Genomic DNA, 19,878 nt, shown 5'->3' with positions numbered 1-19,878 from the left:
TATCTCGTTAATTTTTTTTTTGTTCAGACTCAGAATGATTTTAATTACTTTACACTCCAGATTGGAGTCAAAAGAAAATAAATGGCACACATTCTCTCTTTTCATGCTTACTCAAGCAAGTCTATTTACTTTTTTTTTTTTTTTTATTCGCAGCTTGATGAAGGGAGGCAACAGGATGGGATGTGACATTTTGGTTGGAAAGGCTTCAGAATTCAAAACAGCTGTGGGTAAAAACCACCTGTAAAGACACTCTCTGGATCAGATTTCTTTTGAAACCTCAACCTAGCATTTGTTTCCAATAGTTAGTTTGCGAAAAACCCCAAAAAGTTCCTTGGTCGGGCAAAATGTGCTAAATATACCAGGAGATGCTGTTCAAATGTTTATGGGTATTGCTCAGAGGGTAGCCTTTTTTTATTTTCATTTTAGCTTAGCTAAGGTCTACCACAGATGACCATGTATTTCCCCATGCTTCCTCTGGGAAGGAAAAAATGCATAATATATAGAGTGCATGGACAACAACACTGTTTGTGTAGTATGCCTACAAATGTCAGTTTGTAGATTGCTGTCATGTAAGTAAATGGAAGTTTTAATGGTTGTTTTAAGATGATTTTTAACAAAAAATAATCTTATGCGATTACATTTTATTATAATCAAATTTTAACACGTTCATGCATAATGACTTCAAAAAAGTAAAAGGGTTTAGAGTAACAGGGTTGACATTTTTAGTTTAACATGACACGTCCTTCGAAAAGTGTGTATTTGTAGAAATATCACAATTATGTTATCAATTGTTTACGACTACTTCCAATCTAAAAACATTATAAAACCTAAGATAAAGCATTAAAAAAAAGCAGATACTTGCCTGTTTACCTAAAATTAAATGGTAACAGGGTTTACAAATAACTCCTAGTCCTTCAGTCTGTTAACCAAATTATAAATATATATATATATAATAAAGACAATGTTTATTTCCATATTCCATATTTTATTTTCCTAAAAAAAATGCCAGTGTAGCGAGGCGATGTAAAACACACCGGTGGAAACCGATCAAAAAAATAATAAAAAAAATAAAGTAGGGAAAAAAACTAAATATATAAAATATTTTTGTTGATGCATGTAGAAAATGTATATAGTAACAAAGTAAAAGCTGGAATCAGATATTCATTATTCATGTGAGGGGAACACGTTTTGTAGAATGACCCAATAAAGAAGAAACGGAAAGTAAAAACAGATTCATTAACAATACATAAGGCAGAGTTTACTCGCTGTTGTTCTTTTTTCCTTAGAAACCGCAGTTCTAAGATATTGCCAGAGATAGCATTTTGGAGAAAACTTTTCAAATAAAAAAAAAAAGAGCAATGGTTTGAATGGTGGATGTTTGGAGATCATCCCTTGATAATTCTCTTCCCCTCACAAACTAATTGGTTTAAAGTTGCCAAGCATGCGCCACAAGCTATTTCAAACCTGCGTGCTATTGATATTTCATGTTTCAAAGCACAAATCCTTTCAATAAAGAGAAAAAAAAACGCCTGAGATGCACTAGCTATTTTCCTCCATGCGAGTCCACAGGGGGAAATGAACAGTGAGGAACCCGGATTCTGTCTACTTGTTTTTTTTGCCCCGACTATGACTTATTTGTTGTCCCAGCTGCAGTCACAACTCCAAACTTGGACAAAGTTTGGCTCAAAGACTGTCACTCTCTGCTGACCACACAATCGGCCAATAAAGCGTCAGCTTCCTGGCCACTTCAAATGCCGAGAACAAGGCAAAACTCGCCTCAGGAACCAGAGCTAAAGAGAAACGGCACGTTTCTCTTGCCGAAATACAGAAAAAAAAATCTATGAAAATGCTGCCAGCAGCTGAATCTGCTGCCAATGCAGAAGGGACACGTTAAAAGTGCTGGTCCCTCTGGCAACAGACAGATATAGAGAGCTGAACCAAGCACCTGAATCTTAAGGAAAGAGAATATATTTGGCCTTGGTGCAAAAGGTAAAAACATCTGAGTCAGTTGGGCTTCTGTAGTGACATCTCAGTGTCTGTGCAGTCTGCCGACAAAGTGTAAAACGGATCAGTGGGTAACAACTAGCATACTGTTCAATAACAGGTCTACACCGCTTTGGAGCATGTTTTGCGAACAGCTAACAAAAAATCTCAATTTCTGGAGACTAACTGATGCAATTGTTGGACTTTAGAAAACATGCAACCACATTTTAATGGCCGTTCCAGTTATGAATCATTGATTCAGGACAACTTGCTAATTAATTACTCGCAGATTTGAGAACTAAATCAACAAATTTTTTGAAAAAAATATTAACTTTTTTCTTCTTCAAAAGAATGATTCAATCATAAATTGGCTTGAGAGACAAAGAAAGTGCAGCTACAAAAACATGCTAGAGTTGAAAAGTTTGAAGTTTTCTGTTGAAAGAAGCCTCTTTTGGTCACCAAGGCTGCATTTATTTGATCAAAAATACAGTAAAAATACAGTAAACTTTTTTTTGTAATTTGAAAGCACTGTTTTCCATTTTAATATATTTTAAAAATAATTTATTCATGTGCTCAAAGCTGAATTTTCAGCATCATTGCATCAGTCTTCAATGTCACATGATCCTTCAGAAATCATTCTAATATGCTGATTTGAAAATAAAAATAAATGTCTTTACAGTCAATTTTTATTGCATCACAAATAAAAGTATCAATTTCTTAAACAACTTACTGACTGTGAAATGTTATTTGTATTGATCGTTTATAGATAAATTATAATAAAAGGGGGCCTTGCTGTTTTAGTGTTTTTTTAAATAAAATTCTGTACCGTTTTAAACATTATGATTAAACAAAAAATACAATGTGGTTAAACGTTACATGGCATTGTGTCATCAAGAAAAATAATACATTTTTAATAAAATTACAGTAATGGAGCAGGTTCATATATATAAGATTTTGAGCCCTAATTGCATTGTATATACTCTTTATCAATGCCTGAGTCTAACGATATGAAAGCTGTACCACAGAAAGAAGCCTCCATTCAGATCTATTACAGTCAGTGTAGTGCAGTTAGACTGTACCGCCACAAGATGGATACCTGCATCTGTTTTCTAACAGTAAAACATACACAAAATGCACAGACAACAAACAAAAAAGAATCTCACCAAAAGCCTTTTTTTACAACTAGTATCGACACTAGACCAGTGTGGGTAAAGATAGCAGCTTACAAAAAGCCCGATATCAAATGTGATGTTTACTTAAGTTTGTTTTCGTTGTTCTGCCAGTTTCAAGGGAGTCATTTCCAGTGATGAAATTGAACTGCTCTCCTTGAGGAATTCATTAGAATGAGAGGAAATAGTCCCCTTGCCGATGCCTTTCCTGGAGGGAATAAGCCGGACGTGGACCCTAGGGCACGAGCGCGACACTGCCAGCTAATAAAGCTCAGGGCAAAGTGGAGACAGTCGCTAAAAGAATACAAATAAACACGAGTGGGCGACGCTTTGGGGGATTGATTGGCATGTGCAATTAAACCGACTCTGAAAGCAGCAAAGCAGAGTTTTATAGTTAAAAGTTTTTACGTTATGCAAATTTTGCATATACATTGTCAACTCAAACTTTAAATAACCACAACACCAGAGTAAAGGGTTTACGTGATTTAATTTTATTTCTTTTTTTTCCATTTCAATTAGCATATAAAGAATTCATGTGCATCTAGAATGTTAAACATGTTCAAATAAACCGTCAAAAAAGACAAATAAATAAAAAGTTGCATTTCCTTCCCCTCCCAAATGATTTGGGGCGAAAGTAGAGAGAGTACAGTCTGGCAGACAGTGAGTGTCCGATTCATATGTGCTTTACCGCAGTAAAGGATCCAGATCTCGCTGGAACAGGCCTTGCGTGCCTCGTCAAGATAAATACATACTATTATCGATAAGGCAACAAGCATAATCTGTTACTGTGTTAACAAAAGACGAAAGAAAAGGGGGATTATTGCAAAATACAGTAAAAAGAAAAAGGTAAACACTAAAAATGCTCTCGACTAAAGTTACAAAAAATATACCATTTTATATTTGGTACTATCACAGCAAATCATACTGTCTGCAAAAGGTGCTGCGTAATAGCTGCTATCTGGATAGTATAACTTCATACACTTGTGTAACTCATATTAGACCAAGTCTGCCAAAGATCACAAGCCACATTCTGGAAAGCAGCGCAGTCTGGAAGAGGTCAAGACGTTTCGGTGAACATAGCGGAATTGTTCAGACTCAAACGTTGCATTGGAAAACGTCATTTGTAAACGTACCTCTTTCAGGATGCTCGGTTGTCGTAAAACCGATTGAGTGATGTAATTGTTGCCAGTTCTGTATAAAAACGTGTTTTGGTTTACAGGAAGGCACTGTTTTTAGCATTTTCTGAAGTACGGAACAAGGCACTATGAAGGATGTATGAAAAGCTACTGCATTGCATGTGAGGCCTTTGCATTAATCATTTATTAAAGTTCAAGTACCAGCCGTAGAGGTGCGGATACTGGGAAGGACTTGCCTTTGAGAAACAGACTTCATCCGGAGTGCGTTAAAAGAAATCTGGCGAATGCAAACGTATTGTCATGATCTAGAATTTATTTAATGCATTTCAAAAGGTCTAAGGCTTAAACTCCTAAGAAGTATTGCAATAAATGGTTCGGTGCAGGAAGGACGGACAGGAAATACTTGGATTTAATGCATGCTTTTAAGGTTTAGATATGGACTAGTTATTTAGTCCTTGGAAATTGCGACAAATACCACTATGATCTCATGCTCTTTTAATAGAAAGACAAACCTCTGAAATTTCGAAAAGCAACTAAGTTGCTTTTTAAGGGGAATTTTAATTCTCTTTTTATAGAGATGTTTTTCTCGTAAGGTTTCGCTGTGTAAAAGTTCTTGGAGCGGCTGTTGTGGGATTTTCAAAAGCATATCAGATTTACATTTCATGCTAGTGACAGAAAAAAAACAAATGGAGTTAAATATTGCAATCATTGCATGGTACCAACATCGGAAAGAGCAAAAATCAAGTCAAACCAGTTTACAACACTGCTTATTTTTCCTTTTTCTTCTTAGAAGTGCTATATGTAAAGGTCGTTTTTTTGTCTTTTTGACGTAGTTCTAGTAACCCAAAGGCCATGCTTTGTGTCATATGTTGTATTTTTTTTCTACTGAAAGATGCCAGGTTGCATTACGATGGAGCAAAACAAGCTTTAAATGACATTTGTGGGCCAGACGAAGGTCTTAAAAGTAGAAGCAAGAAGAATCGGGTCCCAGACTCAGTTTGCGATAGTCAAGGCTTGCATGTGTTTGGCGATGCCATATACGTAGGTGATGTCAGGCCTTTTCTCTGGGTCAGGGTTGATGCACATATCTACCAGTTTTCTCAGCTTGAGGAGAAAAAAAAAAAAAAAACGTTAACAATTCATAATACAGATCCGTAATACAGAGCTCCACATTAAAAAAGAGACAAATGAGCCACTGAACAGTAGACAAATTACAGGTTTACTCAAAGTTTTTGAAAAGTAGTTCATTCCCATTTGATGGGGTCATCCTGATTATATTGGTGCCAAAGCGTCAGTGTGTGTAATGTTTTTCAATAAGGTTCCATTTTGTTAACTAGATTTACAAAAAAATGAGCGATACCTTTGTTAAAGTATTTATTAATATTTGTTAACATTTCTTAATAAAAAACTCTTCAGTGTTAGTCCATGTTAGTTCAGGGCCATTAAGCAGCATAAATGGTTACAACTTTTCATCTTAATAATGTGTTAGTAAATGTTGGAATCAACATTTATTTATTTGTGTGTGTGTGCGCGTGTGTGTGTGTCTGTATGTATAATATACATTACATATTTATTTACACTTGTATATTTTCATATTTTTACATATTTAAATTAAAAATCTAATCTAATATAATGTAATATATGAATGTACACAAGTTTTCTGGACTTTTGCTAATGTAGACTATATTTTATAATTTAGTTAATTTAGACTAAATATTTTTTACATTTTGAAAAATATTCAACGCACAATAAAACCTATAATAATAATAAAAAAAATACTATTATTATTAAAAGATGTAGTAGTAAAATGAAAGAACAAGCTTTTTATAATGATATTAATAATAATAAAAAATAAATAAAAACATTAAAATACACTTGTCATCACATGTACAACAGTTTTAGTCAGAGTCTGGAGCCCCATAATAGTCATTAGGTTAAGACGAACAAGATGATTGACAAAAATGGCAAGCATTTCAGAGTGAACAGCAGAGCTGAGGGATAGGCTTTAAGCAATGTAACTTCTCTGGCCCTGCGAATGTTTGTTAATTCTCCGCTACAAACTTTCTAGACCAAAAAAAATCCAAAACACACAAACAGAGTCCCTGCAAGTCAGGGATGGGATTGAGAGTCGTGATGCTGCACTGAAAAATAAACTGAACCCAGACAAGCGGCAGCAGCAGCATCATTAAAAGTGGGGGGAAAGGAAAAAAAAAAAAAGCGAAAGGAAAGAAGATGCCCCTGTGTCAGATCGCCATGGCAACCGCCTCTCTTGCTGGGGCCTGGCTGCTGTTGCATGGCGCGGTACGTCTCCTAATCAGCCCGGCATGTGAAATGCAAATGCAGACAGTCTGAGAATTAGTGGAGAAGAAATGGGGGGGGGGGGGGCAGTAAGGATGCAGATATGTAAAATATTCATGCTTTTGCACGAGAGAAATGCGGGGGGTTCGATGGTCGTGGATTTTTCCCCCGCTTTAAGGGGGGCTGTCTGTCAGGTGAGATACAAGGAGACGGTAAATGACACACCAAAGATGAACGGCTGACACTTTTTTGCCTTTCGCCTTCAGGAGCATTGTTTACATGTAGACAGGGAGGGAGGCAGGCCTTCCTGCAGCTCTGGAAAGCTGAAGGAAGTGCTGAATGGAGGATGAGTCGTGCCGGGCTTGTAAATAATAATAATGGCAGCTTTGGTCGGACGTGCCGGATCTATCGGAGGATTTCGATGGCTGACATCAGAGAGTGACAGCATGTTACAAGGAAAGACCGGCAGTGCTGGAAATTCACAAGCTGAATTGGCGATGGTCTACTTGATGGACTAGTATGAACTTGCTGTTCACAAGCATGGGAACTACAAGTTACTTAAAAATGTAATTCTGTCATCATTTTCTCACCTTCATGCTGTTCCAAACCTGTTTGACTTTTAAAAAAAACGACAGTGTTTTTTTTTGTACATACAATGATAGTAAATAGGGTCCAAAGTTGTTGTTTTGGACCCAACTGACTTTCAATGTATGGACAAAACTGTTGGAACATTCTTCAGAGTATCTTGTCACAAGAGTGACAGAGTAAACAATGACAAAATTGACATTTTTGGGTGAACTATCCTGTTAAGGACAACAACAGAATGTGATGTAGTCACAACTATTAAAGGAGAACTTAAAATTTCCTGATAATTTCCTCACCTCCATATCATCCAAGATGTTCGTGTCTTTCTTTCTTCAGTCGCAAAGAAATTAAGGTTTTTGGAGGAAAACATTCCATGATTTTTCTGCATATAGTGGACTTCAATGGGGATGCACTGGTTGAAGGTCCAAACTGCAGTTTCAATGCAGCTTCAAAGGGCTCTACAGGATCCCGGCAGAGGAATAAGGGACTTATCTAGTGAAACGATCGGTCATTTTCTTAAAAAATATATAAAAATGTATACTTTTTAACCTCAAATGCTCATCTTGCACCAGCTCTGCCATGCACGACTTCACGTTGGAAAGGTCACGCACGGTTAATTCTTCGTCTGTGTGTACTTCAGTTGAAAAAGGTAGGGTAAAACTCCTCCAACTTCAAAATCGTCCAACATTGTTGTTTTACTTTTTTTGTAAATGACGTTTGACTTTCTTTGCACGTTCACTTTGTAAACACTGGGGTGGTACTTCCCCATACATCAAGTGTGTGTGATTAGGTAATGAGTGAGGTTGAGCTAGTGCAAGACAAGCATTTGTGGTTAAAATGTATATAATTCAATGTTCATAATGTTCATATTTCAAGAAACGGCTAAAAACTCATCTGTTCCATCTTTACTTGACCCTCTAACTCTAGCACTCTCTATTCTAATTTTATTTTACCTATATGTCTTTTTATTTAAAAAAAATAAATAAATAATTATCTGTACTGCGTTAGGCTAATCAAGACTTGTAATAGTGCTTGCACGTTGTTGCTCTTTTGTTGGTTTTGATTGCTTCTTATGTCCTCATTTGTAAGTCGCTTTGGATAAAAGCGTCTGCTGAATAAATAAATAAATATACATTTGTATTTTTCTTAGAAAATGACTGATCGTTCTGATAGATAAGACCTTTGATGCTGCATTGAAACTGCAATTTGAACCTTCCATTTGAACCGTTGGCTTCCATTGAAGTCCACTATATGTGGAAAAATCCTGGAAAGTTTTCCCCAAAAACCTTAATTTCTTTCCAACTGAAGAAAGAAAGACATGAACATCTAGGATGACATGGGGGTGAAGAAATGATCATGAAATTTTCATTCTGGAAGTGAAGCTCTCCAGTTGAGGTCACGTTTTGGTGAAATATCACAGCAAATCTGCATGAACAACTTGAAATTGCTGCAAAATCTGCATTCCTAATTGCATGGATTCTTACTGAAATGACTAGATTTTGTCTGTGAAAATTTGCTGTACGTTAAACGTTACTGTAACTTCAGAATAATGAAATACCAAAGAGTGAGAAAGCGTGTAAAAATGTGCTTGAAACATACCTCTTCAGAGTAATGGTCAGATGGCAGTGGCGGGTAGTCACACTGCTCAATCTTTTTACACAGAGAGTAGAGGTTCATTTTGTCCCCGTAGAATGGACTCTGCAAGGCGGCCATCTATGTGAAGAGAAAAAAGTGAAAGGCACTTTTAGAGAGAAGGACGTTTGGTTCCAGGTGTCTTGTTAGCTTAAAAAATGGGTTACAAGTTCATATGAAACAATCTTGCAAGGTTCATATCATGATCATTTCAATTCAATTTATTAACTTGGGCAACGAGCCAGTTCTTCATATTTCTGGTGAAAAAAATTAGAAAAATTGCTGCTCATGCATCATTTGTTAAATCAAGGTGAAGTGAGTCCACACTGCTCACGTTTACCTGTTGCATCCTATCCATGTTGTGTGTATAGTGTCATCATAAACAAGCTAATTAAACTTTTTGGCAGAAAATTCATGTTTTCAACCTCATGTCTTTCCAGACCCGACTTTTGGAAAACATCTCAGTGTTTTTTGTATATACAATGGAAGTCAATGGCGTCCAAAGTTGTTGTTTTGGACCCCACTGAGTTTCAATGTAGGGATAAAAACAGCTGGAAACTTCACTGCTTTGGTCAGAGACTTCATTGGAAACCGGAAAATTTATATATTTTTTGTTTGCCGTTTTGACTGTATATTTTCTATTGCCATAATTGAGGTGGATCACTGTTTTTTGTCCATATACGTAATGGAAACAACCCCATCAGACCCTATTGACTCACAGTTTGGATAAAAACACTGAGATGCTTTTTAAAAATATCTTCTGTGTTCTGCTGAAGAAACAAATTCATACAGGTTTGGAACAACATGAGAATGAGTAACTGATGACGTGCTTTACCACTAACCACAGATGGTAAGTATCTCCAATAGAACCAATACTTTAAAAATGTGCATGAACTAAGTTGGTCGTAATAAATCTGGACACATTAATTTGGACACATTTGCCAACTCATGGCCAATTAGCTTTCTATATCTGGTCTGAGACACTTACAAAAAAAAAATACGGATTTCCTGTCTCAATAAAGCCTTAGAAAAGGACATTTCAGCATTTCAGAAGATGTTTTGTGGAAAAAAAAGGCAGAAAGAGATGAACAACACTGTCGACGTCACAATTCCAGGACATAAATCACGGCAGTACTGAAGACATGCAGTGCATCCTGGTAGCCTGGAGCTGTGCAATCCCGCTCAGCCAGGAAAGCGATGCTTTGATGACGTTATGAGATTATGATACTGCAAAAGCAGACTGGCAAAAACAGCCCCAAGCAAATCCACTGACTGCGGGTGAGGACATTTTAAGAAAAAAGTTTTCCAGATGCCAGGCATGCAAGCCGCACAGTACTCGCACGAAACCACTACACCACAAAAGCACACTAGACGAGAATTCAATTAAATTGACATAGAAGGACAGAGAGGAAACAGCGAGCGAGTTTACGGGGGTGAGGGTGAGGGGGGGGGGGGGGGGTGTGATCGAGCGAGGCGAAACGACGGTCTGGGCTGTCAGAGAAGGAGCGGAGGAGAGGAGCGCAGAGTGGCAGAACTCATGGAGCAGAGCCGGATTCATCGCTGCTCCGCACCAAATGGGAATGGGAGGGGCGGGGGAAAGAAGGGGGAGTCCCTCTCTAATCACTGCCAGTGCTGGAACTGGGAGGACTGGGATGTTTCCACCAGTACTTCTTGTATATGAACTAAATGTGCCAGAGCAAAACTCGTCAACTCGTTGGGGTATTGTGTTAGGGCAAGTCCAAAGAGACCACACCTAAGTGTCAATGCCTGCATTCACACAGCAACAAAAATACAGTTAAGTGACATTCAAACAAAAGTAATAATCGAATTCTATAACCGAAATCACTTAAATTTTTAAGATTCACACTTGTATTTGAGAAAGTTTGGTTGGCCTGTGTGGTGTTGGGCTTTTTCTTGTAGGGTTCTTGTCCCAAGAAAGCATATCGACACCAAAAAAAAAAAAAAACTAAGGATACAAAAAAGGACAGTGACATTTCAGCAGATGTTCTGTGAAACGAGGCATGACTTTGCTGAAGCAAAAAGAGATAAATAACAAACAAAAATGAGAGTTATATAATCTGAAAGTTTTAGATCCAATCACTGCCTTCTATCAAAACAGCTCCAAAACATTCAAAGCTGTTGTCAATTAATTGAAATATGACAGATGAACTCATTTATATATTAATAATATAATTGTTTTTATATATTTGAATAATATATTATATGTATTCAAATGAGCGGTGTTTTCTCTGAGGAGGCAAGGGAGGCAGTGCCTCCTCAAGATACTGGATGAGAAAAAAAAAATCAGCAGGTACAGCAGGAGTCTGCGTCTCTCTTGCCTCCCCTGAGCCCATTGAGCTTTAACAGACCCCCTAAAGTGTGTGGTGAGTTAGGTGGGGGGAATGAATTGAGAATGAATGGGGGAAAGTCGTGTAAGGATGCAATGCCTCCATTGTGATATGATTGGATATGACTGGTTATGTTTAGCTGTGATTGCTTCATGCGCTAAATCCCACCTCTTGAGTTTGTGCGTGTTCCGCATTTGCTAATCAGTCTGAATAAACAATATTAATGGCATTAATAGGAAGACTAATTTTAAAAAGTAAACAAGTAAACAGTTTTTAGTGAGAAATCAATTTGGTGAAATGAAGCAAATCTCATGTGACCAATATTTACTGAGCTTTGATGACTGATGACATGAAAAATTAAAAAATAGTTAGAAATGAACTATTAAAAAGAATAGCTGAACGAAAGTTCACAAATAAAATATATTGTTTAAATTGTTACTGCTTTGATTTATCATTTTGGAATAAATATAAAATGCTTAAAACACTAACTAGATGAGATTTATACTTGACTTAAATATAAAATAGATTTTTTTTTTCCTAATAGTTTAAATAGTTTAACTAAGAAAATGTGACTGGAACATGAATTTACATTTGAATTTAAAAAATTTCATTCTGAAATCTTATTTCAGAACACCACCGCACACCACTGATTCAAGCTATTAAAATGAACGGTCACTGCGTTATATTCGAAAAGAGAGTAGAAAGGAGAAAACATTAGATAGACGACCGTTTTGTTGCACTTTGTGGTTGCACTGAGAATGTAAAATGATACATTTTGGTGCATCAAAAAGCGAAACAAGCTTGTAAAATGTGGCTTAAAAAGTAGAAAAAATGAAAATTGAAAAATAAAAAGTTGAAATATGAATAACAAAAAAATGTGAGTTGTGTGGTGCAGGGCAATTTTCTTTAAATCCATTGGTAAAAGTGGCACTCAACAAACCTCAAGAAGTACCACAAAATATTACATTAAAAATAAAGTTTTTTTTTTTTTTTTTTAATCTTCTGATCTTTTTTTAATCTATTTTTGCAGATAAATACTGGATTTGAGGTCCTTGTTCCTCCATCAGTTACAGGAATGGGAATGTGTCTGTGTGTGTGTGACAGTAATGGGCTCTGTGAATGAGTGTGTTTTGGCCAGACGGCGTTTGGTGTGTTTTCCAGTGTATAAAAAAAAAAAAAAAAAAAAAAAAAAAAAAAAAAATTTAAAATAAAAATTCTTCACAACAAAAGGCTAGATGTTTTTTTTTTTTCCACTCATATACAGTAGATGATATACCTATAGAGTAATTTCATAGCAACATCTGTCTCGGCAGCGTGCCGCTGCTCTTGGGATGAGTTCCTCAGGATAATTGCGACGTGCAGTACCGTAGAACGGCATTTATCGAGATGAAAACGCAGCATCGGCTTTGACTGTTTACATGTGGTGTGCGTACCTGTGGAAGTGTGGCAGCAGAGGGGGGTCAGGGGCGAGTAGCAGCTGTAGCCAGCAAAGGGTTAAACAAGGACCACCATATTTTCATGCATCTTCTGCTTCTGACAGATGAAAAATGTCAACTGTCCTGTTTTTATTTTGGAGTTTTTGCACTATTCATCTGGTTCATTAGTGCCTGGGAGCTCTTGGCCCTGACAGCTGCTCGCCCCGTTCTCCCGGCCCCTGAATTTTTCAGGCTAATTTGATTCGGGGCGCCCAGGCGATGGGCAAGATGATTGACTTGCTCCCTGACCCCCGGAGCCCAGCAGCTCCACTCATTGGTATTCTAGAGGAGTCCACCCCACACCACGCTGGCCTGCTGTCTGTCTGCGGGGCTTCGGCTACCGGTGCACGGTGGCAAAAGACACACGCGTTTACACACTCACACACGGACACAAAAGAGGGAGGAAAAAACGCGCACATACAGACACCAAAGCTCAGAGGAGCATACTTAAACAGAATCTCAACCACCAACACATAAGTGCGCTGACACAAATATACACCAGACATGTAAAAACAGCCACACCTGCTCAGAAACACACACACATAGATGCTCACAATATCACAACAACAGGAACGAAAAACAACTAAAAAAGATAAACACATATGGCCACCCAGATAGGAAGACAAAAAACAGACTCTTTTCTAATACCTACATGAATACAATGTGACCGCCCTGGCTTGCTACAATACCTTTTTAATGGGTGAACCTCTTAGGCCAAACTATATTTTTTATATAACATTAAATACAGAGCATATTTTTTTCTCTATGCAAACGCAGACACAAATTCAGAAAAAAAAAAAACACGCTTGGGTGTGGGGTGGGCCACAGAGTTCAAATATCTGAGACTCAATCATTATTTTATACTGCTCATCCTTCTCACACTCTTCTTTAATGATATATTAATCAAATGGAGGCACAGGCATAAGGAAGGAACGCAATTAAATATGAATCCATATTCTGTGACTTGAAAAGTCCCCATCTGATGCCACCAACAGGCACTGACTTGTACGAATGCCTAACCTGCGCACACAGTGATGTTTAAGCTCTCTGGGTTTTCCTCTTGAACAAATGAGAAGAGAAAAATCATCACTTCTTCTCTTAGTAGCACCATCACCCCAAGAAGAAACGTTTCAGACACGTGTTATGTTTGTAAATTTGCTGAATGAGTGTGCATCATTAGCAAAACAATGGTGCAGCGGCTCATCAGAATGTTAAGAGTTCTTCCGAGATGCCGGCGTTCACGTACGCCGCTCTCCCAAAGCATCTTTAAAGAACATGAGTATGCTGCAGCTGTACATGGCTGGGCCAAATTAATTCACTAAGCTATCAAATTAAAATCTGAGATCCTTGGTGAGAAGACACCAAGGTATACTGGGTAATCTATATTTGAATAGGATGCGGGGCGGGTTTAATTAGCTCAAACGTCTTGATGGATGTTTACTATTCAGGTGTGGTATAACACTTCTCAAAAAATCTGCTTTAAAAATGTAATATATAAACCTCCCAAACTCTGAAAACGAAGTGATACACCGCATCCCAGTGACTACGGACAAAGCATTCTTATTTAATGACAGAATATCATTAGCAACACATATAAAAAATGCAACACACCTCTTGCATGCTGTGCATGCTAATCTGTTGACTTTTTAACGCTCTTGTTAATCCGATTCGGTTCTCATCTCCGACGTTCTACTGAAAACACATGGTCATAAACGAAGATTCAAAACTTCACGGTTTTAATTGTAAAACCTGGAGCAGGAAACCTGGCCTCGTGTTTTTGCGATGAAGGGAGATGCAACGGTCTCGGCCTCTTATTTATGCCAACATAAATCTGAAACACCTTTGAGAACGGCTATTAAGAAGGGGTTTAAGAGGACTTCAAAAGGCCAGGCCAGACCGTGAGCACAGAGATCCACCAATATGAACTCGGTCTGTCTTTAATAGAGAGAGGAGACGGTGCGGGGCGGAAATGGCGAGGACACAGAGAGGGCCATCTGGGTAGCTCGAGACGATCTTTTCATTTTCAGCATCATAAAACTCAAAACCAATTGCATGAGTGCTCCAAGGATGCGTTAGGAGATCATAGGCTAATACAGCCACAGGATATGGTCTTGATGGTTGGGGGAAGAAAAATATAGAAGAGAATCCATAAAAATTTGTGGTCTGATTCAAGGTTAAAATGGAGTCAACTGAAAGCTGTATTCACTGCACAGTAGTGGTGGGGACATTGATTCAACTCTGTGATTCAAATATGTGAATCAGCTCAGCAAGACTCATTTACCTAAATGATTCACTAAAAGAAACTAGTTTTAACATTTCATTAAAATTTGCATATAAGTCTATCAAGAGAATCCAGAAAAAGTGCTTAAGCATCAGAATCAGAATGAGAATGAGCTTTATTGGCCAATAAGCATGACCATCATAAATATGTGTCCTTTTGATCTCAAGACACTAACTAACTCATGCTTTGAAGGAAGCATATTTGTTCAGTCGGTCCAAACAATGAAATGCTCTTTTCCAGTCCGCACTTTAACACGCATCAAAGTCAGTTATTGTTAACAAAGTAAATCAATTAAAAATTAATTTCATTAGCTAAAATAAAACTGAAACAAAATAAATACGGACTATATAAATACATACTAGATGAAAAACCTAAACTAGGTATTTTATGAAACTTAAATTTAAAAAAAGTTTCCGTTGAAGTACTGAAATTACTAAAACCAAAATAAAGATAAAGCTAAAAATGCTAACAAATCACTAACTACTTACAATAAAGTTTAGTTGTTTTTTTTACCTAAAAATATTTACATTTTATTTATTTAATTATTTATGTATTTTTAAATTATATTATTATTATTATTAATTTTCATTGGAAATGTGCAAAACTTGGTAAATACAATTTAAAAAATGATGGACATGATTCAGAAAGTTTAGAAGTCGTGGCCTAATGGTTAGAGAGTCGGACTCGTAATCGAAAGGTTGCGGGTTCGAGTCCCCGGCCGGCAGGAATTGTAGGTGGGGGGAGTGAATGTACAGCGCTCTCTCCACCCTCAATACCACGACTGAGGTGCCCTTGAGCAAGGCACCGAACCCCCAACTGCTCCCCGGGCGCCGCAGCATGGCTGCCCACTGCTCCGGGTGTGTGTTCACGGTGTGTGTGTGTGTGTGTGTGTGTGCATTTGTTCACTACTCACTGCTGTGTGTGTGTGCACTTGGATGGGTTAAACGCAGAGCACCAATTTCGAGTATGGGTCACCATACTTGACAATACGTCACGACTAGACTGCATTGGAAACAAATCATCTAGTGGAAACATCTGGTACTGCATTCAAACTAAATCTTACATAAAGCTCAGTTTTTGAGATATCAACCTCAAATTTATAACACGACTTGATTTTCTCTTAGTTTTAGAACAAAACATGTTTTGGAAAATAAATATTTTATAAAAAAAATGTGAAATTAGTATTTTTGGTCATTTTTCATAACTTCAACTTCTATAACTTTTAATTTCACTAACTTTTTTCATACACACGTGTGGATGTGTGTAAATGGCTGCAAAAAACTACAAAAAACTTTTAACAGCAGTTAGCTTTCAGCCTACTAAAACATTTATTAGGTACTTTGCTGAACGCCCAAAATATGAACTAAACACCCAAAAACCACACATTTCATTTTCTCTATGTTGCAGAGAGCTGTCAATAATGCAGATGGACCGTGCAGTACAGTGCAGTGCTATTGACAGATGCACAGTGGAGAGCACGTGTCCCGTCTGCCGTGAAGGCCGTTGGGGAGTCAACCCCAGTTTTGGCCTTGTCCTGCACCCCTCCTATTCATCACAGGATGGCTGGCCAGCCACATCAGCTGACCAAATGAGCTCCAACTGAGAGCATCGGCATCAAACGGAATAGCAGATGCATATTGAGGAATACAATGCACAGGTATTGATGATTTTCAATCGAGGTCTCGCGACCTCAACAGCTTGCACCGCCCCCGCCCTCCTCGAATCCCTCATAACAGATCGACTGAAAGATTCATGCTCTCAGAATAAAGGAATTACATGCACACATATAGGCCTTTCACACAAACTAGATCAATGAGGATCAATGGAAGATGGCACAAGTCTGCAAATTATGAATTCAGTAATTCAGCACTGCAGCTAGCTTTCGATTGTTTACACACACACCAAAATAAATAATGAAACTGGACATACACAATATATGGGCCTATATGTATGAAATGAAAGTCGATGAAATGACACAACATTCTTTTTGTCCCATCTATTAAATTATTTAAAAATTGATTTCACACATTCAGTGGCTTGAATACATCTCTACTATGATGAACAAGTTTTTAGTTTCTAAATTATAATTCATTTGGTTATGCTGGGGTAAAATTTCAGAGACAGATATAACTGTTCTGATATTATAATGAAGAACAAAAGCTTAAAAAACCTGCTTCACGTTATTAACATCTAACAAACTTCTAAATTAGTTCAGGTTGTGATGCAACTTTGCAAAAATGAGAATAAAAAAACGATTTTTGTAATTCTGTAAACGTGTGTGTGTGTGTATATATATATATATATATATAAAAACTTTGTTTACAAAATTAAAAATACAAATAAATACAAAACTGAAAAAGTAATTTTATTGTACATTTTTTCTTAAACTCTTCTTATTTTTAATTAATTTATTTTTTATATTGAGGACACACCAATGACCCACATATAGACTAAGTCACAAATTAAATAAAAAATTGTAAAAACTTGAAAAATGTAAGTTGATTGTAAAATTTATTTTTTTCTTAGAGGACATGCCATATATATATATATATATATATATATATATATATATATATATATATATATATATATATATATATATATATATATATATATATATATATATATATATATTCATATATATATATATATATATATATATATAAAATATTTGCTGTCTTGATTTTTAGAGTTAAAAAAATGAATAAACATTGAGATGATCGACTGAAAGCTTCAAAACTCTATAATAACCAAATAAAAACAGTCCACAGTCCTCCGTTACTGTAATATCACAGCAACTGCCGGCGGGTTTGCCGATCATCAGACCTGTCACTCAAATAGATGTCAATTCATCACCTCCCAGCTCCCCGCCTCCTGCAGGTCACATGACCTGCTGGAAGTGGGACAAGACAAAAGTCTTCGTGTACCAAGGGGCGACAGCACCGATCTGTTCGAGGCCGAGCCTGGACCTGGCTTTAACAGAAGCTTAAGAGATCACAACTGTTCCCTGTTTGCCTTCTCCCCGCACTTGGCTGACCCATGGCCACTGCTAAGCAGGGCGGACTGATCACACTGATGGGCCTGGTGCATTATGGGAGACTAATTAGTGCCAAGAAATGCTGTCTCCAAGCAGCGGTGAACTCAGATGGTTGTTTTTCAGCCCCAGGCACTTTGGGAGGTGTAGCTACTGGTAAGCTTCCCCCCCAAAAAGAGGCCAAAGACGAAGTGGCGAGAGAAAAAAAAAAAAAAAAGAAGCACACTCTGGGGATTGAAGGGATAGACCGGGTACCGGACTAACAATGTGTCTATTTCCACACTGTGCGAGTGTGAATTTGTGCGTGCTTGCATGCGTTTATACACCAGTTTTTGGTAGCCAGTGTGTCTCCTGGGATCAAGTATCCTGTCATTTATGGATTGCTGCTACCCATTCCAGGTGGCCCAAGTCACCTGGTTAAGAGGAAACCAGGACCAAAAAAACACAGAAACACACAAAATGCCCACTTTTGAACAGGGATCTGCGATTTTGCAAGATCTGTTATGCAAGTACTCACACTGTCGGATGCTTAAAGGGACAGTTCCCCTGAAAGTTACGATTCTTTCATCACTTACTCACCTTCATGTCATTTCAAAGACTGACTGTCTTTCGTTGAGCACAAAATTAGAATTTTTGAAGAATATCCAGGTCTGTATTTTTTTCCTTTTTCTCAATTTAAAGAAACTTCTGAATGAAGCATTCATGAATCCATGGAAATGTTTTCCTTTTCAGTTACTTTCTACAGTCTGAAATAGTTTGTCTTTATTTTCTTGTCTAAGCTACATTATTGAATCCTATAAAAACAGTGCTTTTAATCCAGGGGGACCATATTAGTTTTTAAATTATTTAAATGTAGTTATATTAAAGGGATAGATCACACAAAAATGTAAATTGTCATCATTTACTCATCCTAATGTCATTCCAAACCTGTATAAGTTTCTTTGTTGAACACAAAAGATGGTTATTTTGAAGAAACAAACAGTTGGTCCCCATTGACTTCCATAGTAGGAAAATAAATACTATGGAAGTCAATGGAACTATCAACTGTTTGATTACCAGCATTCTTCAAAATATCTTCTTATTTGTTCAACATAAGAAAGAAACTCGTACAGGTTTGAAACAAAATGAGGGTGAGCAAATGACAATTTTTGGGGTTATCTATCCCTTAAACACACTTCTTAATTAAAATGCTAAAAAAGCAACAAAACCCACTAAAAATTAAGATATACAACAGTAAACTGACATATTTTTGAGTTTTATTACAACAGAAGTACTAAAGGGGGGGCCTTGACATAAAAAAGATTGAGAATCACTGCTATCAAAACATTTTAAAGCTTCAAAATGACAAAAGAGCACATTAAAGTATCCTAAAAATGGTTCATATGGTTTTCTGAAGCTTTCTGTTCTTCTTAACAGACCAAAACCAACAGTTAATCACCTTTGTAGCTGTCCTTGAACCATTTCTGAGATCAAGAAGTAGTAATGTCTAATATGAGTTTAATGTGTGAATGAATTATTATTTTTAATAAATGTAATAATCTTTAAAAAAAATAAATTAAAAAAATCTATTTGAATGACTCATTCACAAACCGACTGATTTGGTTCTCAATTAGAGGCTGCCATTTTTTCGGGAATCCCGCGGGATGGGAAACAAAATCGCAACGAATCACGTGATTAGGACGGGAGTAGGCGGGGCCAGGAATAGTAATGATATACCCAACTTTATACACAAACATACCGTTTATATAAATAAACTATAAACTGTATATTTTAATTCTGAACTCAATTCTAGTTGCCCTGTCTCTTTATGCTCTCCTCCTGTTTGCTTTGGTGTGGATGGTTAAGTGAATGACGCAGTGCTTGACGGACAGATTATTAACGGCTGGTCTATGTGGTAATATCCAAACTCTCACCTATCATTCATCGACCTCAAATAT

At 37.1% G+C, this 19,878-nt stretch overlaps 1 protein-coding gene across 1 annotated transcript in view; it reads right to left on the bottom strand.

Moving 5' to 3' along the window:
• Positions 1-3,620: 3,620 nt before the first annotated feature.
• LOC306874727 (serine/threonine-protein kinase Nek7-like) overlaps positions 3,621-19,878 on the bottom strand; it is a 69,133-nt gene continuing 52,875 nt past the window's right edge. Inside the window, exons 9-10 of the mRNA XM_079424945.1 lie at positions 8,771-8,884; positions 3,621-5,392 (exon numbers count right to left, since the gene is read on the bottom strand). Of these exons, the coding sequence (XP_079281071.1) occupies positions 5,282-5,392; positions 8,771-8,884 (225 nt within the window). The 3' untranslated portion in view covers positions 3,621-5,281. The remainder of the gene's footprint in view (positions 5,393-8,770; positions 8,885-19,878) is intronic.

The sequence above is a fragment of the Barbus barbus genome (genome assembly GCF_936440315.1).
Source record: "Barbus barbus genome assembly, chromosome: 9".
NCBI classification, from domain to species: domain Eukaryota; kingdom Metazoa; phylum Chordata; class Actinopteri; order Cypriniformes; family Cyprinidae; genus Barbus; species Barbus barbus.
The sequence above is the reverse complement of the archived record's forward strand: the minus strand, read 5'-3'. Positions and strand labels throughout refer to the sequence as shown.